Consider the following 21,075-nt stretch of genomic DNA (forward strand, 5'->3'; position numbering starts at 1 on the left):
CAAAAATTAAAAACGTATGATATTGTTACCAGCATCAAGCCATCATTGATTTTTTTAAACCGTAGTTACTGATATATATATATATATATATATATATATATATATATATATATATATATATATATATATATATATATATATATATATATATATTATTATAATAAATAAACTGACCAACTGAAGTCTTACGAATTATTATAATTTAAGGACATGGATACTTACAAACGCATCGCAATATTAAAACAAGGTCAAGATCTTATATCTGGTCTTAGTTAGCACACACAAGTGGTTTCTCAAATCAAAATTGGGTTACAATTGACAAACCCAACAATGTTTAATATCTAAATACATGTTTACCCTCATTTAGGTTGAAACGAGCATTTTTACAGTGTATAGACTATAATCGTTTTCATTTTCATCAGAAATTAAAATAAAAACATAGTCAGACATTCAGCGTTTTCTTTCTGGTGTTTCCATGCCATTAACCTGGTCACATTTTATCTAATGAACTTTATTAAAACTAATCGCAATACACTTTTACCTATATTTTACCACATGTTAGTAGTTTCTTTACTACTTTGAGTTGTTTTGACCCTTGGGTACCAAATTAGCCAATGTCTAGTTTCAAACAAAAGCACACTTATGAACATAGACCACAGGGTTCAAGAGCTGCAGACATTTATAACAGTATTTGAGCAAGTCGTTTTCTGGAAAATGCTCAAAAATCAGATTAAATGTTAATTGCACCAAATTACTGCATCAGAAACATATTTTATAATTAAACATGATTAAATAACAACTAAACCTACAATTGAATAAAGTGATTAGACTGGCAAAGAAGTGTTACAGCCATCCACCAAGCTGAAAATACAATAAACAAAATACATACCTGCCGCAAAAAAGCTGCATATCGTCAGCACAAAGCAGCTTTTCTTCATTTCTCCTCTTCACTGCTGCCGAGACTGAGAGATAGCAGATATTGATCCAATGAAAAAAGCCTTCCTTTTCCCCAGCTAAGAGGAATGAAGCACCTTAGGTGTTTCCGCCACCTGTCATTCTCAGAAATAAAGTTACAAAACCATCACTGGGCGGTACTTTGCTGGAAGATACATATTTGTGCCTAAAATGCATTGATAAATGTTTATATTGGTAATTTACCGTCACATATTAGTGCACACAATTTACAAATGTGTTCCTTTTGAAATTGAACCACCATGGCAGCTGTTATTTTAATTATGATATACAAGGATTATTATAATGTTTAAGTTTTCCCACAATGTGACTGTTTGCTTCTTAATTTACCAATTAATGTTAATTAATTAATACATATGCTATAGTTTCCCAGTGCGTCTGCTGCGTATATGCCAGAATTGTTGGTGGTTCATTTTGCTGTGGTGACTACTGATAAATCAGGGACTGAGCTGAACGAAAATGAATGAATAAATCAATGTATGCTATGGTTAGAATGTGGTTTAGCTTTAGTGTTATAGTTGCGTCTGTTGTTCATAACTTATTGTTGACTACTAGGACATACAAGTGCAATTTCACACCTTAAAATAAAATGTTAGCATATATGGCGAATTTGCTTTGTCAGATCATTACTATCATATAATCACATAAATATAAATAAAATATAGCAGGTCTAATAACTTTTAAAATTACTCAGTGGCATCAGTGCTCATCTTATGCAGTTATATATTCAGGCCTATAATTCAATTCAATTCAGCTTTATTTGTATAGCGCTTTTACAATGTAGATTGTGTCAAAGCAGCTTCACATAAATGGTCAGTAACTGAATCAGGATAGTTCAGTTTTTAGCGTTTAAGTTCAGTTCAGCTCAGTTTAGTGTGGTTTAAATCATTATTGAGAGTTCAAACACTGAAGAGCAAATTCATCGATGAGTAGCTTTTCAGATCCTGAACCATGCAAGCCAGTGGCGACAGCGGAGAGGGGAAAAAAAACTTCACCCATAGGAGAGTGAAGAAAAAAAACCATGAGAGAAACCAGACTCAGTTTGGCACGACCATTTTAATTAAGGAAGCAAATCCTGCAGGCCCGTAGCCAGCCTATTTAAAGGTGTTGTTTCTTTATTCTGAAAAGTAGACCTTTTTTTTGGTGTTATTCGCCTTATTTTCTATTTAATTGTGCATTTTAGTGACATTTTAAGAACTAATATATGCTGGATCAGCTTGCCGGATAGACTAAAATTTAATCAAAGTGCTCACCATGCTATTTTACTACAAAGTATTTATTTACAAACTTGTATTTAAACTGTAAGTGAATCCAGTTTTAAAAATATAGTTATGAGATAAGCATTAAAATAATTAATCAAGAAATATTAAAATATTTAATTTTTAAATACAAATTTATTATCTTCCATCATAAAAAAATAGGAATCTGGTAAAACTGGTTTAAAGATAAAAACTGTATCCTATAGACAAAAGAAAAAACAAAATGTCCAGCTCAAACTTTCTTCAGTCAGAATTTGGCCACTTAATTAAAAATTATAATGAACAATTAAATTAGTCTTAAAGCCTTCTTCTATCTATAATGTTCACAATTTATGATAGCAGTCAATAATGGGATATATGAGTTCATATAGGGGTCAAATTCTGGACTTTGTCAGTGGGGAGGGGAAGGGGCACCCGAACCCCCTAACCCCCCCACACAAGGCTACAAGCCTGGACTGTATGATATTCTTGCTTAACACATTTAATTTCAAAGACTAAAAAAGATAAATCTGTACAAATATCAACACTCAGAATAAGCTACACATTATTACATAAAAAATAAAATATACATCTTTTAAGATTTGTGTTTAACTAGTATATTTGACTTTTTTTATAATTGTAATAAATCAGTAATTAACATAACCTTGATGATAAACAAATGTGTGTGACACTGCAGCAGCTCGGTTTGTAAGTCAAAGTAAAACCCTCAGTTTCCAGATCTACTAGCCTTATCTACTGAGAACTGTTTAGAAATGTGGTTTGGCCTGTTCGCTGGACAAAAGTGAATGCTTTATAAACATGCGGTTTTAGTGACTGGCTGATAGCACCATGAGAACGGACATTATCAAACTGTTTACTTGACCAGTCATCAGATACGTTAAGTGTGAAAAGAACCAAACAAGATTCTCACGACTGTTCAGTTTTAAACTGGAAAACTATATGCAATTAATTATTGCAATTAATAATATGCAATTAAAAATAATATGCAATAATATGCAATTAAAAAGCTAAACCACCAACCCCCCCACCCAAAAAAATAATAATAAATTCTCATTCTCATCAAAAAAATGTCAACAATCGATTACACCAGTGTTTCTCAACCACATTCCTGGAGAACCACCAACACTGCAGTTTTTGGACATGTCTTTTGTTTGTCATGCTCTTTCAGTCTCTGCCAATGAGCTGATAATCAGAATCAGGTATGTTTGGTTATGGAGACATGGAAAATGGACAGAACTGGTGATCCTCCAGGAACGTGGTTGAGAAATGTTGGATTACATGGCAGTCTAATCATTAGACTAATGGATTTCTGATGCATTCTAGACGTCAATTTGATGTCGTTTTGACATCAGGGTAGTTTGCATGCATTGTAGGCAAACAAAAAAAATTCAGATTAAAACAAATTTTCCTATATACATGTTGTGTCGTTATTTTGGTGGTCAAAAGGACATCAATGTGTGGATGTCAAATAGACTTCAAGTTTTAATTTAAATATTATTATTGAAGAAAAATATTTTTTTCTATTTATAGGCTTTAATTTTCTCTAAAGATGATTGACACTTTGAATATTTATCTCTTTGATAAACCGCTTGTTGTATATTTGGATAAAAGCGTCTAATGACATGTAAATTCTAATGTTTTAGAATTCTACTACCTGTACAAAAGTTATTTACATTTAAATACACAGTATTTTGGATACCCAAGCTAGGTATTGAACATTGGTTCATTTTCATATTTTTCATTTGACACATGTACAAGTTATAGCTCAAATGAAAGCTCTTGCCGGTGCTCCAACGGTTCTAGCATTCTTTTTACTGAATTATATTCACATATCAAACAGTTTCTGAATGAATCGCGCTGTTTCCATGGCGCAGAAGTGAAAACAATACATTTATAATCACCAAGCAGCCCCAGATAGCACAGGCAGCTGTCATCTCTTACCTTATGCTGTGCTCTTCAGGGTCATTCTCCTCTGTTTTTAAGGTGATGTGCACAAGTAATCCTTTCATATGTCTGACGTGGTCCAAACACAGTGAGTTATGTTTGATCAAACAATAGAATAGTGAAATATGAAAACAATAATCGGTCCCTGTGGCTTGTATAGCACCTCTCATCAGTTGGAACAATAACTTTTAAAATACCTTTTGCATAGATTATGGTAGAGACATTTTTCTTTTTTCCTATGATTACAGACATGTGCAGTAACCACCAAAATTAATTACAGCATGCTAGACCACACAGAACCTAAAAGCTACACTTTCAAATTTGAGTTAAAAAAATAAATACAAAAAGCGCCTCTTTTTTTAGGTGTTATTATAACACAGACGACATATACAGTTATTTTAAACACTTTCAATAGTGTTTTATGAAAATTCAAAGGGTTTTCTTTAAAATGATACCACATTTTTGCATTTACACCTCTGCATGTGGATTTTGGGAAGCTTTTAAATTTGGGTATGCAAAATCCAGGCGGAAATCCCAAAATAGAAGCAGTAGCAGAGTTTAACTGGTTAAACAAAAAATATAATTACTATACACTGTGTCGTTACTTTGGTGGTCAAAATGACTTCAATGTGCGGATGTCAAGTATTTGATCTCAAATTGATTTTCAATTTTAATTTAAATATTTTTATTGAAGGAAAATAAATTTTTTATTCATTACAACAATAAACATCACTGTTTTCCTTCTTTCTATTTTATTGTTTTGACCCAAGCCCCACCCCTGAACATGACCTGAACATCCCAAATTTGACATCAAGAGAGAGTTGTAAATTGTCAAAGTAGACAGATTAACATTTAAAGAACAACATGACAATTGGTGGTCAAAAAAAAAAAAACTTCTGGGTGGGGGGCGATGATGGAAACACGTAACACCAGATTATTATCACTGACCTTTAAATAATCTAATTAATCACAGAAGTGTTTGCATAAGTGCTCTTATCTGAAGATGGTTGGCATGTTTGCTTTGTTTTTCTTATGGCAAATGGCTGGTAAGTAGCATACTTTTAATACTTCAATTCAATTCAACTACTTTTTTTTGCTGTAAACTACAATGAAATACTGAGTTATAGTTTGCACAATTCAATCCTTATTTATTCCTCACTTTCTACGTCTCCCTGAAATGATTGAAAGTTCTGAAATTAGGGATCTTAAATCAAAAATAAATACTTTATCTGTTATTTATCCTGTTTATTTGTGCTTAGGTGTGTTTGGAGAGTCAGTGACGGAGGGAGATTCAGTCACTTTACACACCGGTCTCACTGAACTGATGAATGACGATCAGATTCTGTGGAGATTTGGAGCTGAAAACACTTTGATAGCAGACATCAATGTAATGGTCAACAGACTCACTGTATATAATGAAGTTCTCGATGGGAGATTCAGAGACAGACTGAAGATGGACCATCAAACTGCATCTCTGACCATCACAAACACCACCACTGAACACGCTGGAGTTTATAAACTAGAGATAATTGGAGCAAATCGATCATCAAAGACTTTCAGTGTCTCTATATTTGGTAGGTAAAGACACATTCAGTCTCTTCTATGACTGTCCAGGTACGGAAACAACTTATGATGCACAACCTTGGACACATCATCAGTGTTGTGTTCTGGACTCACAGGGTGTTTCGGGTCTCGCCCTCCTCCAGGCAACCCAACCAAGCTTGATCAGATCCCGGCCTGTGTCCAAGTGGCATGCTAGCCATCTGGACGCTTTCTCTGCTGCCTCCACCTCTTTGCTTATGGCTCTTCTTTGTCGGCGGCTGTTATTTCCAGTGTACCATAGTCCTTGTTTAGGGTGTAGCTGGAAAATCCCCTACTGCCCACTTCCACTGGCATACACCTAGTCCTCCACCCATTTGTCCAACACTGCTCCATTAGCTCCCGATATTTTTCCTTCTTTCTCTCCTGGGCCTCCTCCATCCTCTCCTCCCAGGGCTCTGTTAGCTCTAGCAGTATTAGTTGTCTTGTGGCCTCAGAGACCAAGATTATGTCAGGTCTCAATGTATGGTGGAATCTTCTGTTGCCTCTCTAGGTGCCACCTGGACACAGGCCGGGGTCTGATCAGTCTCGGTTGGGTCGCCTGGAGGAGGGTGTCTGTTGCAAGACCTGAAACATCCTGTGAGTCCAGGAAACAACTCTGATGATGTGTCCAAGGTTGTGCATCAGAAGATGTTTTATCAAACACTCAGCAGTGTGGGGATATCCTATAGATTTGTCCACTTCAAAACCAAATGTCCACAACAAAATCCAAGGTATCTTAGAGGTGGTGGTAGTAATCATACAAGATAATATGAATCATAAGGTCATGCATGACCTTGGAAAGAAACGTGAGAGCTAGTTGAGCTGTAGCAAACTAGCATTTTTTAGTAAAAACCTGTGCTTTCCACCAGCCTAGCATTCTTCACTGCTGAAAAAAAACACAGCTTATGCTTGTAAGGAATGTTTTGATGATAGTTTGCTGTGGTTCTTTGCTGGTTTACCCTGCAGGAACCTACATAAACGGCACATTAGCATCAAAACATTAATCTCCAGCATATGCTGCTTTTATCAGCAGGATTAGGTTAGCATGCACTGCCGCCTAGTGTAAACAACAAACACTACATCAAAACAATGAATGGCTCCCTCTCACAAGTACTTATTCCCTTAAAGGCTTACACATATCTTAATTTATTTTCCAGCTCGCCTGCCTGTTCCTGTCCTCATCTTCAACTCTTCTCAGTGTTCTTCATCAGTGCAGTATTGTTCAGTGTTGTGTTCAGTGGTGAATGTGAGCGCTGTGAGTCTCTCCTGGTACAAAGGAAACAGTGTATTGTCCAGCATCAGTGTGTCTGATCTCAGCATCAGTCTCTCTCTACCTCTGGAGGTGGAATATCAGGATAAAAACACCTACAGCTGTGTGATCAACAACACCATCAGCAACCAGACCACACATCTGGACATTACTAAACAACATCAGGGATGGGAAGGAACAACAGCTGGTAGGTTCATCTTTTGAGATAATTTGAGCAGAAACTAGTCAACTTTTTAAAACAATTTCCTTTTTTTTTTCCATCAGAAGCAAACCTCGTTCACAGTTGCGATCCTACTGAAGCTGTGCTGCGATTGGTTGTCTCTGCTCTGGTGGGCGTGGCTATTGTTGCTGTTCTGGTTTATGACGTCAGTTTTGCAAGAGGTTTAAAAGAGGAAAGAGAACAGCAATACAATATTGTAAGCTATGCTGGAGTGTAAACCACGCTGTGTGAGGAAAGAAACAGGTATTGTTTATGAAAGGGAAAACGATCTGTTTACCTGCATATTGGGTCCATCTAGTGGCCAAACGACACTTGAATATTTAAAAAAAAAATCCTAAATGTAAATGTCAGTTTAGAGTTTTTTTTTTAAACAGTTTTTTGTTTTGTTTTGTTTACATTTATTTCTTATGTTGCTTTAACAAATGCTTTGGTGACAACTACAAAAACATGCAATACCAATAAAACCCCTTCAAATATAAATATTAATAAAGCCGAACATTGTCAAAGTAACAAAAAAGTTTGAATTTATATTTCAAAACTCTCCACCTAAATGAATACATGTGCAATTATTATCAAACTACATAAATTATTATTTATATGACAAGCGTTAATTGTAGTCTTAACAGTAAGAGTCTTAATAGTAAGTATTACTTATTAGTAATAGTCTTAATTGTAAGAGGGACTGCGTACCACAATGGTTTACCATTACAATTTCATTATAGACATGCCATTTAAATTTCTGAATAAAAACACATTTGCAGATTTGAAACATTGTTTATTTTAAGATATGCAAAAAGTGTTAACAACATGCTAAAAACACAATTTTATGTAGGTAGATAAAGACAGTAAAACATTGATAGTGCAGTTTGCATGCAGGTATTTTCCCATTTATTATGTCCATAGAGATTTAACAAAAACATTTTTAAGCTGTGAATCAATAAACCTCTAATTTTTGTCCTGATTTTCAGGATTATGGGTAATAATTTGTATTTCATGCTTTACAGTTTTTCTCAGTGGCTTTGGTGCATTTCACACAACACTATTTACATTTGCACAACAGTTAATGCATTTCTCAAAACAGTTAGTAATTTGTGCACATCATCGTAGCAGTTTCTCATTCCTTCCAACACATTGCAGATACTTTTGGACATGCATCAATTGCTTTCATACAACTCTCTGCTGTTTATAACATTATCATTTGCTTATGTCATGTCAGTCAAAACTAACTAAACTTGTGAATGCTGAATAGTCATTAAATATAAAACTAAAAGTCCTTATTTAATTACTAGTGTTATTACATACAAAAATGTTGAACTAGCTGTCAAAATCTGTCAAGAAAATTTTATATAAAAAAAATCTTTATTTTCCCAAATATGTCTTCAAAATTGAACAATTTGATGAATGATTTACAAACCTGTGTATGTTGTAGGTTCAGTTCCGATATGTTCTGCAATATTGTTTACAGTTGTGCACAGCTCTACCCAAAGGAAGTTTATGTTTGTTGTAAATAAGGGTGTTTATTCCTTTGCACAATGCTTTGAATAAATTAGGATTGTAAAGAGCATATGCAGTAAAAATGTGAAACATACATATTCAGTGTCTTGTACTCGGACACTCACTAAATGCAGTGTTGTCTAACTTAGTTTTCAAATGGCTGTGCATTTTCAGGAAGTAACAAATCTGACTTTTTTGCACTGAAAAAATGTAGAGTAAAGTGTCATAATGAAAACACGACAAAGCCATTTGACTATCTTGTTTATAAACAATGGTGTCAGGACTTTTCATTTTGATGACACTGACACTTTGATTGACATTAATACTTGCTTTTGAAGAATGAGCTCTCCATTTTGAGCATGTGACGCGCTTTTGCAGGTTATCAGCTACAGTAGGTTTTGCAGTTTGCACTAATTGTTTTGAGAAATGCAATAACTGTTGTGCAAGTGTTGTGAGAAATGCACCAAAGCGACTGAGAAAAACTGTAATTTGGTTATCGGTGAATCCTTGAGATCATGAACACAAAATAAAAATTAAAAATAACCCAATTTTTATATATATCTCAAACGTAAAACCCCCTCACACGTAAAACACACACGCACGCACGAACGCACGCACGCACGCACGCATGCACGCATACATAGTATCTTTAAATGATAGATAGATAGATAGATAGATAGATAGATAGATAGATAGATAGATAGATAGATAGATAGATAGATAGATAGATAGATAGATAGATAGATAGATAGATAGAAAGACTGACAGACAGACAGACAGATAGATAAAATTTTTTGTAATTTTGTACTTTTTATATATTTTTATTTGTTCTTTGTTCTTTTTTTAATTTTATAAAACTATATGTGGTATATATATACCATTTTTTTTGTACTTTTCACAACTTTCATGATTTAAAAAACTATATATATGAAGGCTGCTCATTCTGTTCTGACAACCTCTGAATTAGAGACTAAGACTCGTCCCATGGTAAGAACCGTCATTCAGCTGCTGTGTTTATGACTATTGGTATATTATTTGTTTACTAATTGTTTAGTATTCTGCAGAGCCAATGCTATGAAACTTTGTTCTATGTACACCAGTGATGACAATAAAGTCTGTTAATGTCAAAATCTTTCCCCTGGAGTTATTTCATGAAGTTTAGTAGCCTACTGGCTTTGCATGATGTTAGTTAGCAATTGTTCTTGAAAACGAATGACCCCCCTTCTGATATTTCAGAACTACTGTGCAAAAGAAGTAAAAGCTAACATATGAAAAACATTTTATCTGCAATCTGATATTTTAATTGTGGACTCACATTCGTTTAAAGACAAAAGGTTTTATAACCTGCCATTAGGGGCAAACAAAACAGTTTGGCAACAGTTTTCAGAAAACAGGAGCAACACTTTGTATATAGAACAGTTAAAATGTGAATTCTCTATGGAGGTAATTAATGGGATTTATAGGAACTTCCAGAATATCTGCATTTAGTCATTTTCAAGGTATCGACAGTACAAACATAATAATAGAAGAGAAATTCTAGAAAATAAGCAGTTGGACAGACTATTAAAAAGTTACTACACACTTAGTAAAATTACACTAAGTAAAATTGCCCATCATGGCGATATTACATGACGATTTTTATTAAAAACAATTTAATAAAAAAATTGAAACAAGTGTGCACACTCTATAATTGCTAGATTTTAAGGAATTAGCCAATACAACTCAAAAATGTAAAGTCAAAAAAGTTTATGAAAGCCTTGACAGCCTTTTTTTTGGTTGAGATTTTATCAGATTTATGTGTGTTGAGCATCAATTAAGACAACTTTAGCACGTGCGTTAAATGGGCTATGCACACAATTACAAAAACTCCACGTTTAAGATCTATTTTCTTAAAAGAATAATGATCTTCACTGCCTGATTGATATACAATATAAAGTGGGTATTAGACCGGACAAGAAGCAGGGCATTAAATTACACTGTTGCACACCATGTCTTTAAAATATGGCAATTTATTTTACCCCAGTATTTTCAATAGAGTATCTGCACTAGCCTGTTGCTACTGTCTTTCATCTGGTTTTACGCTTCATCAACTAAATGAACGCTCAAGTCTATTTAACTGATTGTATAAAAAATATAAATGGTAAATGGTGCTGTAAATGTTAATACAGGATTTTTGCTCTAATTGATTTACAGTGAATTACTGGCGAACTGCTGCCAGTAAGTTACTGTAAATTCTACTGAAAACAGTGTAATTAAAATACAATCAGTTAAATAGACTTGAGCGTTCATTTAGTAAAATATACAGTAATTTTCACAATGAAACTTGAAAATACAGTAACATACTGCAAAACTGCCAGTACAGTTGTATAACAGTTAAATACTATGTATATTACACAAATCAGTCAGGCAAGTAAGTAATTAAGTAATGTGCATTTATATAGCCCATTTGGGGTTGGGGAGTTAGAATCACTCCACACCACCACCGGTGTTCAACATCTACGATGATCCAACAACACTCACAGGACAACAATATATAATATAATATAATATAATATAATATAATATAATATAATATAATATAATATAATATAATATAATATAATATAATATAAAAGAAACAGGGCGTTGTATAATTTTTGGTCCCACTTTATATTAAGTGTCATTAACTGCTATGTACTTACATCAAAAAAATAAATACAATGTACTTACTGTGTTTATAATGTATTTGAGAACACTTATGGTGCTTTTGAGTTGGAATAGAGGTGTGGTTATGGACAGGTTTGGTGGCATGGGTAGGTTTAAGGGTAGGTTAAGGTGTAAGGGATGGTCAACAGTGTATTTACAAATGTAATTACAAAAGTTAATTACAGATGTAACTACATACATGTATTTAATCAAGCATAAGTACACAATAAACACATGTATTTACACAATAAGTACATTGTAACAAACTATTAATTCCTATGTAAGTACATATTAGTTAAGGCCACTTAATATAAAGTGGGACCTAATTTTTAAAAGACAGACTGTTTATTTCATCGCATTTTAATTTTGCAAACTATAAAATCGTGCATCAAGTTCAGTAGGGCCAGACGAAATCTACATCTACAACATGATATAATTATATATTAGATATTACACATTCAAATAACCTGAAAACACCATCATATTTACAAGCTTTTTGCTCTATATACTGTTTTGCTTCTGGTTTGCACTCCTTGCCATGTGCCCTTAAGTGTAATTGTATTGCTACTTGTAATTATTGTTGTATTGAACTTATAATTTTTGATTATATTATATATGTAATTGCATTTATTATCATTTCTTTTTAAAATTATTATATGTTAGGCACCTATGATCTGAGAGTAACACAATTTTGATTGTCTGTATGTCCTGTAAATGTGGTTGAATTGACAATAAAGCTGACTCTGACTTTGAATATGTTCAACACAAGGATCAGTTTAAGGGTGTGCACACTTGTCTAACCTGGAATTTTACCTCACGGAATTGTTTTAATTACTAAATGCCTGCAATTCAAACAAAGGTGTGTGTACTTTTACGTTTGCAGTAACAGCTGATTTAAATTTTCTAAAGCAGCTTTATCTTTTAAACTGATTTGTTTTCTGGGGATTATTTGGATTTACCACAGCATACTGTTGCGATTCTCCCGAATAACCCTGAAACACAAGTCAGACAATTAACACCATTTCTGCTTTTGCTTTCACTATAGTATTGACAGATTTTAAGTCATACCTCCTGTGTCGAAAGTAAATCACACCAAGCAATGCCGACACCAGCAGGAAAGCAACACATATTCCTGCCACAAGCACCGAAGATGAACCTGTTTTTCCACAAAAGACAATTATTGCTGTGAGTAAATCTGTCAGAGCAATCTGTCAAAACACTATGAGAAATCAGCAGGTTTACATACTTTCATGTCATAACATGGTACTAAAGAAGTGGACTTTTTATGACATTTTACATAAACCGAAAGTGAAAGTAAAATGACATTAAAAAAACAGCCGCTTTAGTACCATGTTTTAAAGGTAAAATAAAAGGATTATAATAATATCAATATCAAGATGGTTCTTTACTTTCCACTACAAGGTTGTATTCACTCACCAATGACATTAACATTGAAGCTCTTCATGCTGCTGATGCTGCGGCGTTGACGATTGCTGTGGCTGCTGATCTCTACTTCATAAAGCCCAGAGTCTGTGGTTTTGGCCTTTGTGATGGTCAGAGATCCAGTCTGATGATCCACCTCCAGCCTGTCTCCGAATTTCTCTTTACACTCATCTTCAGTACAGATCTTATTAGCTGGTAGAGTAATTTTAGTGATGAAAGTGTTATTAAAAAACCATGTCGCCATATCATTTGGATTTATCCTTGCACTTGGATCTAAAGTGAAAGATTCTCCCTCTTTCACTGACTTATCCATTTTAAAAGCAGCAGGAACACCTGAAAAAATAATGAATGAATAAAATTTGAGGGAAAAAAACAACAAAAATTGCAATAATTGTGCAAATTGCAAATCCCTTTTATAAAAGAAACTCATTACATTGGAAACACAAGTTCAGTGTGAATGGGCCCTTAGCACCGAAAAATCATTTGCACAAATCTATTTATATTTGCTTTCATAAGAGACTCTTTTCAGATGCAAGAATAATGGGGGAGGAGAATTGAAATTAATCATAAGTCCTTTTTTTCTATGCTGGTTGAAAAAAAAAGTTTGCCAAAACAATTATGATAAGTACTAAGCCCAAAAGGTCTTTCAACAAATGTAGATTTGCATATCTGCGCACCCTGTTACCGCAGATAGATACATCATTTGCGTATCCTGGTGACACGTCATTTGGTGACCTTCAGCTGCTGACACCCAATTGCAGGAAAACAACATTAAACTGGCCTTCTTTCTCAAAGATCAACATATCCATGAAAATAAAGATTTTGAAATTGCTTTGGCCAAAAAAGCTAGATCAAAACTGTTTTAAATCCTGAATCAATATTGGAGTTGCTTTTTAGGCAAGGCAAGGCAAGTTTATTTATATAGCACATTTCATACACAATGGCAATTCAAAGTGCTTTACATAAACAAGAATAAAAAAAACAAGTAAAATAAAAATAAAAACAAATAATAAAAATGCATAAAAACAAAACAAAACATAAAAACAGGATAGTGCAATCTGTTGGACGCAGCACAGTGCTCATTCAGTAAAGGCACAGCTAAACAGATGTGTTTTCAGTCTTGATTTGAATGTGCCTAATGTTGGAGCACATCTGATCATTTCTGGAAGCTGATTCCAGCAGCGAGGGGCATAGTGGCTAAAAGCCGATTCACCCTGCTTTGACTGAACTCTTGGAACTTCTAGTTTAAATGATCCTAATGATCTGAGTGATCTGTTAGGTTTGTATTCAGTGAGCATATCTGTAATGTATTTAGGTCCTAGGCCATTTAGTGATTTATAGACCAGTAATAATACTTTAAAATCTACACTGGCTGCCAGTTACATTCAGAATAAAGACCTGAGGACAGGTGTGATGTGCTCTGATTTTCTGGTTCTGGTTAGAATTCTGGCTGCAGCGTTCTGGATGAGCTGCAACTGTCTTACTGTCTTTTTAGGAAGACCAGTGAGGAGTCCATTACAGTAATCCACCCTGCTGCTGATAAAAGCATGAACAAGTTTTTCTAAATCTTCACTAGAAACAAAGCATCTGATTCTGATTTTAGGGAAATATGAAGTTCAAAATCAGCAAAAAAAAAAAAAAAATCAGTTCAAAAAATATTTTAATTTTGGTTCTTGCTAATTTAATTTTGGTTCTCTTCCTCCACAGCCAGAACTTTGTAATGTGTACAGAATGTGGTTTTGCATTGTCATGTTAAAATATCCATGGGCCTCCCTGGAAAAGAAGGCAGCATATTGTGCTCCAAAATCTCTGTGTACTTTTTAGCAATAATGGTGCCATCACAGAAGTACAAGTTACCACTGACACAACCCCATACCCTGACAGACCCTGGCATTTGGACTTGTTGCTGGTAACAATCTGGATGATCCTGTTCTTTGGTCCACAGTGCAAAGCGTCCATTTCTTCCCAAAAATAATTGCAATACTAATAATGCATTTTATCTGATCACAGTACATGTTTCCACTGTGGAATGGTCCATCCCGGATGCCTCCAAGCCCATGGGTCAAGGCACTTCGCCGAGTCGACAGTACTTCTGGACACTGTTAACAAAGGGCTTCCTTTTGGCACATAAGAGTTTTATTTGGAATTTGTTGATGTAACCGTATTGTGGTACTTGTCAAAGGTTTGCCAAGGTAGTCATGAGCTCATGTGGTGATATCCCTTATAGATGAACAAGGATTCTTGATGCAGTGCCGCCTGAAGGATCGGAAATCACATTTGTTCAGCTTAGGCTTCCACTCTTGTCGTTTACACACTGAAATTCCTCCAAATAGAATCTTTTAATGATGCTAGGCACTGTTTAGGTAAAATATCCAAATGTTTTTCTATCTAAACAATATTGTTTTTAAACATTTTAGTAATTTTCTCTCCTATTTGTTGGCAAACTGTTGATCCTCAGCCCATCTTTGCTCCTAAAAAACTAGATCTTTCTTGAAAATTATTTTGTACCAAATCATAATTGCAATCACCTGTTGACATCACCTGCTTCAAATCACATCATTATTCAATTAATTTACCTGAGTAGCAGCCCTAAATTGTGTAGGGATGGTACACTGCGTCATATGTATACCATCCCTACTATTGCTCCTGTCACAACTTTTTTTTTTTTTTTAAATACGTTGCAGGTCTAAATGACAGGAAATAATGTATATTTACAAATGAAATGATGTTGGCCAGATAAAACATGAAATAATTTGTGTTCATATTGTCTGCATTAAAATGCAAGTTTGTAAATCACTACTTTCTTTTTTATTTGCGTTTTCCATACTGTGCCAACATTTTCTGATGTGGGGTCGTATGTTAGTCACGCGAAGTGTTCCTTTATGAATGGGGTATGTCACTGAAAGCCATCGTAAGATTTAAATGACCATTTTCAATTTCTTAAGGTACCTTTTATAGCATCAATAATGTAATTTTTACCTGTTATTTATTTAATTGAATAAAAAAAAAAAAAAAAAAAGAGTAAATATCAATCTTCAATCTTTCACCTAGCCAGCTATGGGGAAACTGGCAGTAATTAGTATAATTCCTGCATCCCGCTGGCCTGTCAAGCACTACGCTTGCATTAAACAAAGTGTGTGTCTCCATACCAGCCATCAGCAGAGATGAGTTATCCTTGTATGCATGAAATATTGCTCATTATGACAAGTTAGGATGAATCTAAGGGCTTATGCACTTTTGGGGCTCCCAGAGATACTGTCAGGCTCAACCCTCTCCATCCTAGCTCTTCACTTTCATCTGTTTTGATGCCAAAACCCTTACAAATGTCTGACATACAACATCTGAACAGGGGCTGGTGCTGCGGGAACCATAATATAAGCTGCATATTTAAAACTGGTCTGACGAGAAATTAGAAAATAATGCACAACTGAGGTGTCATCACCTTCCATCTCCACCTCAGTAATAATTATAAATATATGAATTATTATAATTTGCTGACCCATTGATAATTATTCCTTACATAACATGCATTTAAACTTGTTAAAGACTCACCATGGATAGAAACGCTGAAGGTCTTTTCACTGATGCTGTTGCTGCTGTAGAACTTCAGCTGATAGTCTCCAGCGTCTGTGTTTCTGATGTTCATGATGGTCAGAGATCCAGTCTGATGATCCAGCTTCAGTCTGTCTCTGAAATTCTCATTACCTTCATTACACTGAACATCAGTACAGGTTTTACTGGGATCTCCATTAATTTGAGCGATGCGGGTGTCTTTGAAATACCATCTAATTCTGTCCTGCTGGGTTTTTTCAACACCGGTGTCTAGGTTTACTGACTGCCCCTCTTTTGCCAAAATAGTTTCTGCAGCAGAGTCACCTGAAAAAAATATGAACAGATTTTCAGATGAGCAAATTACAAAGACTGTGGATTTAAAAAAAAAAAAAAACACTAAAGTGATAGTTCACCAAAAATAAAACAAATTCTGACTATTTACTCAGCCTCAAGCGGTTCCAAACCTTTATAAGTTTCTTTCTTCTGTTGAACACTAAATAAGATATTTTGAAGTAAGCTGTCTTCCATAGTACTCCATAATTGGCTAAACAAATACAATGGAACTCAATGGTTATACATTTCCAGCGTTTAGGAAAATATCTCCTTTTGGGTTCAACAGTGGAATGAAACTAATAAAGGTTTGGAACCACTTGAGGCTGAGTATATAGCCAGAAAATGTTTCATTTTTTGGTGAACTATCACTTTAATTTTGTTTTATTTTTAACCCTCAGTCTCCATAAAATGGTAAATTTACAATGGCACATTTAAATATCTTAAAATATGATGCTTTGCTAATTTTAGAAGTCACTTGACCAAAGCATGTACAATAACAGGACCTCATAACGTTGGAGTTGCTCCCATATTTATTATGGTAATTTGACCATAATAAATATAGGTGCAATTTTAACGTTATGGATGTGACATTTGCAGTATAATCTCAAAACATAAATTCACAGAGAACGTCTATGTTAACATTATATTAAAAATCTGTTTATATTTTCCAAAACAACTGACCACAGAGTTATGGGAGCAGAAAATTTTCAATCTGTAAAAAATCTTTTATATTTTAAACGATAAATAAACATGCGTTATGGATGTGAGAAAACGTCTGTGAGTTTACAGTATACAACATACTTTGTTTAATTCTGTGAATTAAACTGAACAACCCTAAAAAAAACATGCTAATCAAAAGGATATGAGTTGGCTCACGGTAGAACAAAAATTATTGAGTTGATTTATTTAACATTTTGGCATTTATGAGGAAATACTTTGTTATGGATGTGACATCTCTGCATTATGGATGTGACAGATGTAAAATTGCCACTTGTGTGAACTTGGTATATGAAATATAATTGTTTCAAAACACTGACAGAGACATTTTTGATTATTTTTACAGTACTGTAAAATTTAAGCCTACTCCAAAAAACTTCGCAATTTTAGTCAAAACCTAATTTTTTTCATGGCAAAGTTGATATTTGCAAGGAAATTGCTCATAGGCCTATATTTTGTCATTCATAATTTGAAATTGCTGCCTTCTGTCCCTGTGTCCTGTCAAAAAACGTTTTTTCATTCATATTTCAAAATGCTGTCCTTGAAGTTGGCATAAACCCAACTAGGCCATAAGCTTGAGCTCTGAGTTCCCACCATAAGGGTCAATATGTAGAGGAAATACTCACTATATTTAGTATGTTACACTTTGTTAAAGGAATAGTTTACCAAAAATAAAATATTCTATCAGCTTTCCTCAAAATAAGATTTTTTGAAAAATGCTGGTAGGATTAAAACCACACGAGGGAGAGTAAATGATGACATTTTTTGGAGGGGTGAACTATCCCTTTAATTTATACACCATACACCACTGAAACAACTTAAGAAAGCTGACTCTAAACCATGGATTTACAGGCTAAAATCCCATTGAATACCCATATATTATTATCTATTATCTTACTATAATAGTGAATTATTTCGAATTTGCAAACAGTAAAGTAGGGGAGCGCGGGGCACAAAGTAACAAGGGGTAAAAATGTAGCACAGAGTTTTAAGGTATTTCCTTAGGGTTAACAATGGCATGCTTGTGAGATTTTCACCACAGTCTTCCTGCCAATTATTGAACAAGTTTGGCGAAATTTTTTAATTGAAAATATTTTTTATAGACAAAAAAATATTTTATTGCTAATAATGCAAATGCATTGTATAATAACGCATAATAATGCAAATTAATACAAATGTGTTTATCCAATAAATAAATAAACATACTGCGCTATGTAGAAAAAAAATTATTTAGAACTTTATAAAGTACTAAATACAGTAATTTCTTCAAGTAAACTGGATTTAAATTAATTGTGTAAAATCTGCCGTGGTAAGCATGATCATACAACCAGCGCTTATTTATAGGAAAGGCTTGTGTGTTGTTGGTAAAAAACAAATGGTTTGTCCAAACAAACCCCATTACTTTGTCCATTATTTGGCCAAAATCAAAAACTTTTGTTACTTCGTGCCCTGCTCTCTTCTGTATTTTAAGGTAGCCTAAATTTGTTCTGAACACATGTAGCCTTTTTTAGTCTGGAGGCACATATCGATTCACGAACCTTTACTCGAAACTTCATATAAACAAGTCCAAAATTAGCTTTAATTTATAGTGGAATTTAAACAGCATTTATAATTATCTTATTAATGTCTGTCGAATATAAAGGAAACAAATGTGGCACAAAATGGAGAGCGGCAAATTACTTCCTCATCTTATCCACAATGACAAGAATATTAAAATGTCTTACCGTGGCAGGGTAAAATGAACCGTATTGACAGTAGTATCAAAAAAAGCGACGACATCGTTTGATTTTTATCTACAGGAAACCTCAAATGTGTAATTTTGTTGAAAAAAGGGGGTCTCCGCATCAGCATCAGAAGCAAAAGTAAAAGAGATTTAGCCACACCACACGCCGACGCAAACGGAAGTGAAGCATACTTGAACAAACGAAACAGAGAGCGCCACAGTGTTATTATTTGAAACTTAGTTAACATTAGCTATAAAAATAAATAAACTAAATAAGCATAAAACCCTTTTGTGTTTGTAAAAGTTATTTTTATGCACATTTACCGAGTTTTTCTGACTTTGCACTCGATTTTTTTTTTTGCATTTTGCGAAGCATTTGGTTCAAATCTCCATTCACTAAACACTGTAAATTGTTTACAGAGCTTTCCCCTACTGTGTGCTGCATTTCTATCGTATATAGTTTAGTATTTATAATAGTAAAAAAATGTATCTGGTATGTTTTATTTTACAGAGACACTTTTTCTTAGTGTTGAAAAAAGGTCTTGCAAAGATGTTTAATTATCATTATTATCATCAGCATTTTATAAATATATAGGCTACATAGTGCATTCCAGTTAGATACACAGTGTTTGACAGCTAATATTAAGTTAAAGTTTTTACTTTTTTGTGCCTCCGTTACATTGTATCCTATTCTAACCAACTTTAAATTGATCAAGAAATGTATGCATGAAACAATATACAAAACTTTCAAGAGGTTCTTTCAAGTAGAGAATAAGTTACAAATAGCAGCAATGTGTCTCAAATACAGACACACTTCTCACTATATAGGGCAAATATCGCAAATATAATAAGTGAAATGGTTCTACAGTAGAAAAGCTTTTTCTGTACAGCAGATGAACATGACAAAGCCTTCAAAAATCAGCTGAAAAATCTAAGAGCACTTTATAATTTGCATTGTGTTTGACATGGAGTTATTTTTGCATGGATATATATATACTCACCGGCCACTTTATTAGGTACACCTTACTAGTATCGGGTTGTGCCCCCTTTGCCATTAGAACTGCCTTAACCCTTCATGTCATATTCAACAAGGTACTGGAAATATTCCTCAGAGATTTTGCTCCATATTGACATGATAACATTGCATAGTTTCTGCAGATTTGTCGGCTGCACATCCATGATGCGAATCTCCCTTTCCATCACATCCCAAAGGTGCTGTGTTGGATTGAGATCTGGTGACTGTGGAGGCCATTTGAGTACAGTGAACTCGTTGTCAAGTTCAAGAAACCAGTCTGAGATGATTCACGCTTTATGACATGCCGCATTATTCTGCTGGAAGTAGCCATCAGAAGATGGGTACACTGTGCTCATAAAGGGATGGACATGGTCAGCAACAATAGGTAGGCTGTGACGTTGACACGAGGGTCAGTTGGTACTAATGGGCACAAAGCATGCCAAGAAAAAATCTCCCTCACCCAGGGCGGGAGCAAGCTGAATTGCCGCTCTAGGCAAAGGACTATCATGCCACGCTCAACCTGAAAGTGGGATGAAAGTGAGAACCGGGGGGCGTGTTTGCGTGTTGATGCCAAGTTCTGACCCTACCATCTGAATGTCGCAGCAGAAGTTGAGACTCATCAGAGCAAGCAACGTTTTTCCAATCTTCTATTGTCCAATTTTGGTGAGCCTGTGCCAATTGCAGCCTTAGTTTCCTGTTCTTAGCTAACAGGAGTGGCACCCGGTGTGGTCTTCTGCTGCTGTAGCTCATCTGCCTCAAGGTTGGACGTGTTGTGTGTTCAGAGATGTTCAGAGATATAAATCCAGTAGCAGTTTTTGAAATACTCAGTTTAAAATGCTTGGTTTGAACTGCATCAGATCGTCTTGA

At 34.6% G+C, this 21,075-nt stretch overlaps 1 protein-coding gene across 1 annotated transcript; it reads right to left on the bottom strand.

Annotated features, from left to right (window-relative positions):
• Positions 1–11,260: 11,260 nt before the first annotated feature.
• LOC101882211 (uncharacterized) lies at positions 11,261–19,391 on the bottom strand. Its single transcript, XM_005161637.6, has 5 exons — positions 19,195–19,391; positions 16,421–16,744; positions 12,863–13,201; positions 12,494–12,581; positions 11,261–12,417 (listed from the first exon to the last, which is right to left on the bottom strand). Exons 1-5 carry the CDS (start codon positions 19,319–19,321, stop codon positions 12,381–12,383), a joined length of 915 nt encoding a protein of 304 aa, XP_005161694.1. The 5' UTR covers positions 19,322–19,391; the 3' UTR covers positions 11,261–12,380.
• Between the last annotated feature and the right edge of the window lie 1,684 nt (positions 19,392–21,075).

This window comes from Danio rerio, chromosome 22, assembly GCF_049306965.1.
Source record: "Danio rerio strain Tuebingen ecotype United States chromosome 22, GRCz12tu, whole genome shotgun sequence".
NCBI lineage: Eukaryota > Metazoa > Chordata > Actinopteri > Cypriniformes > Danionidae > Danio > Danio rerio.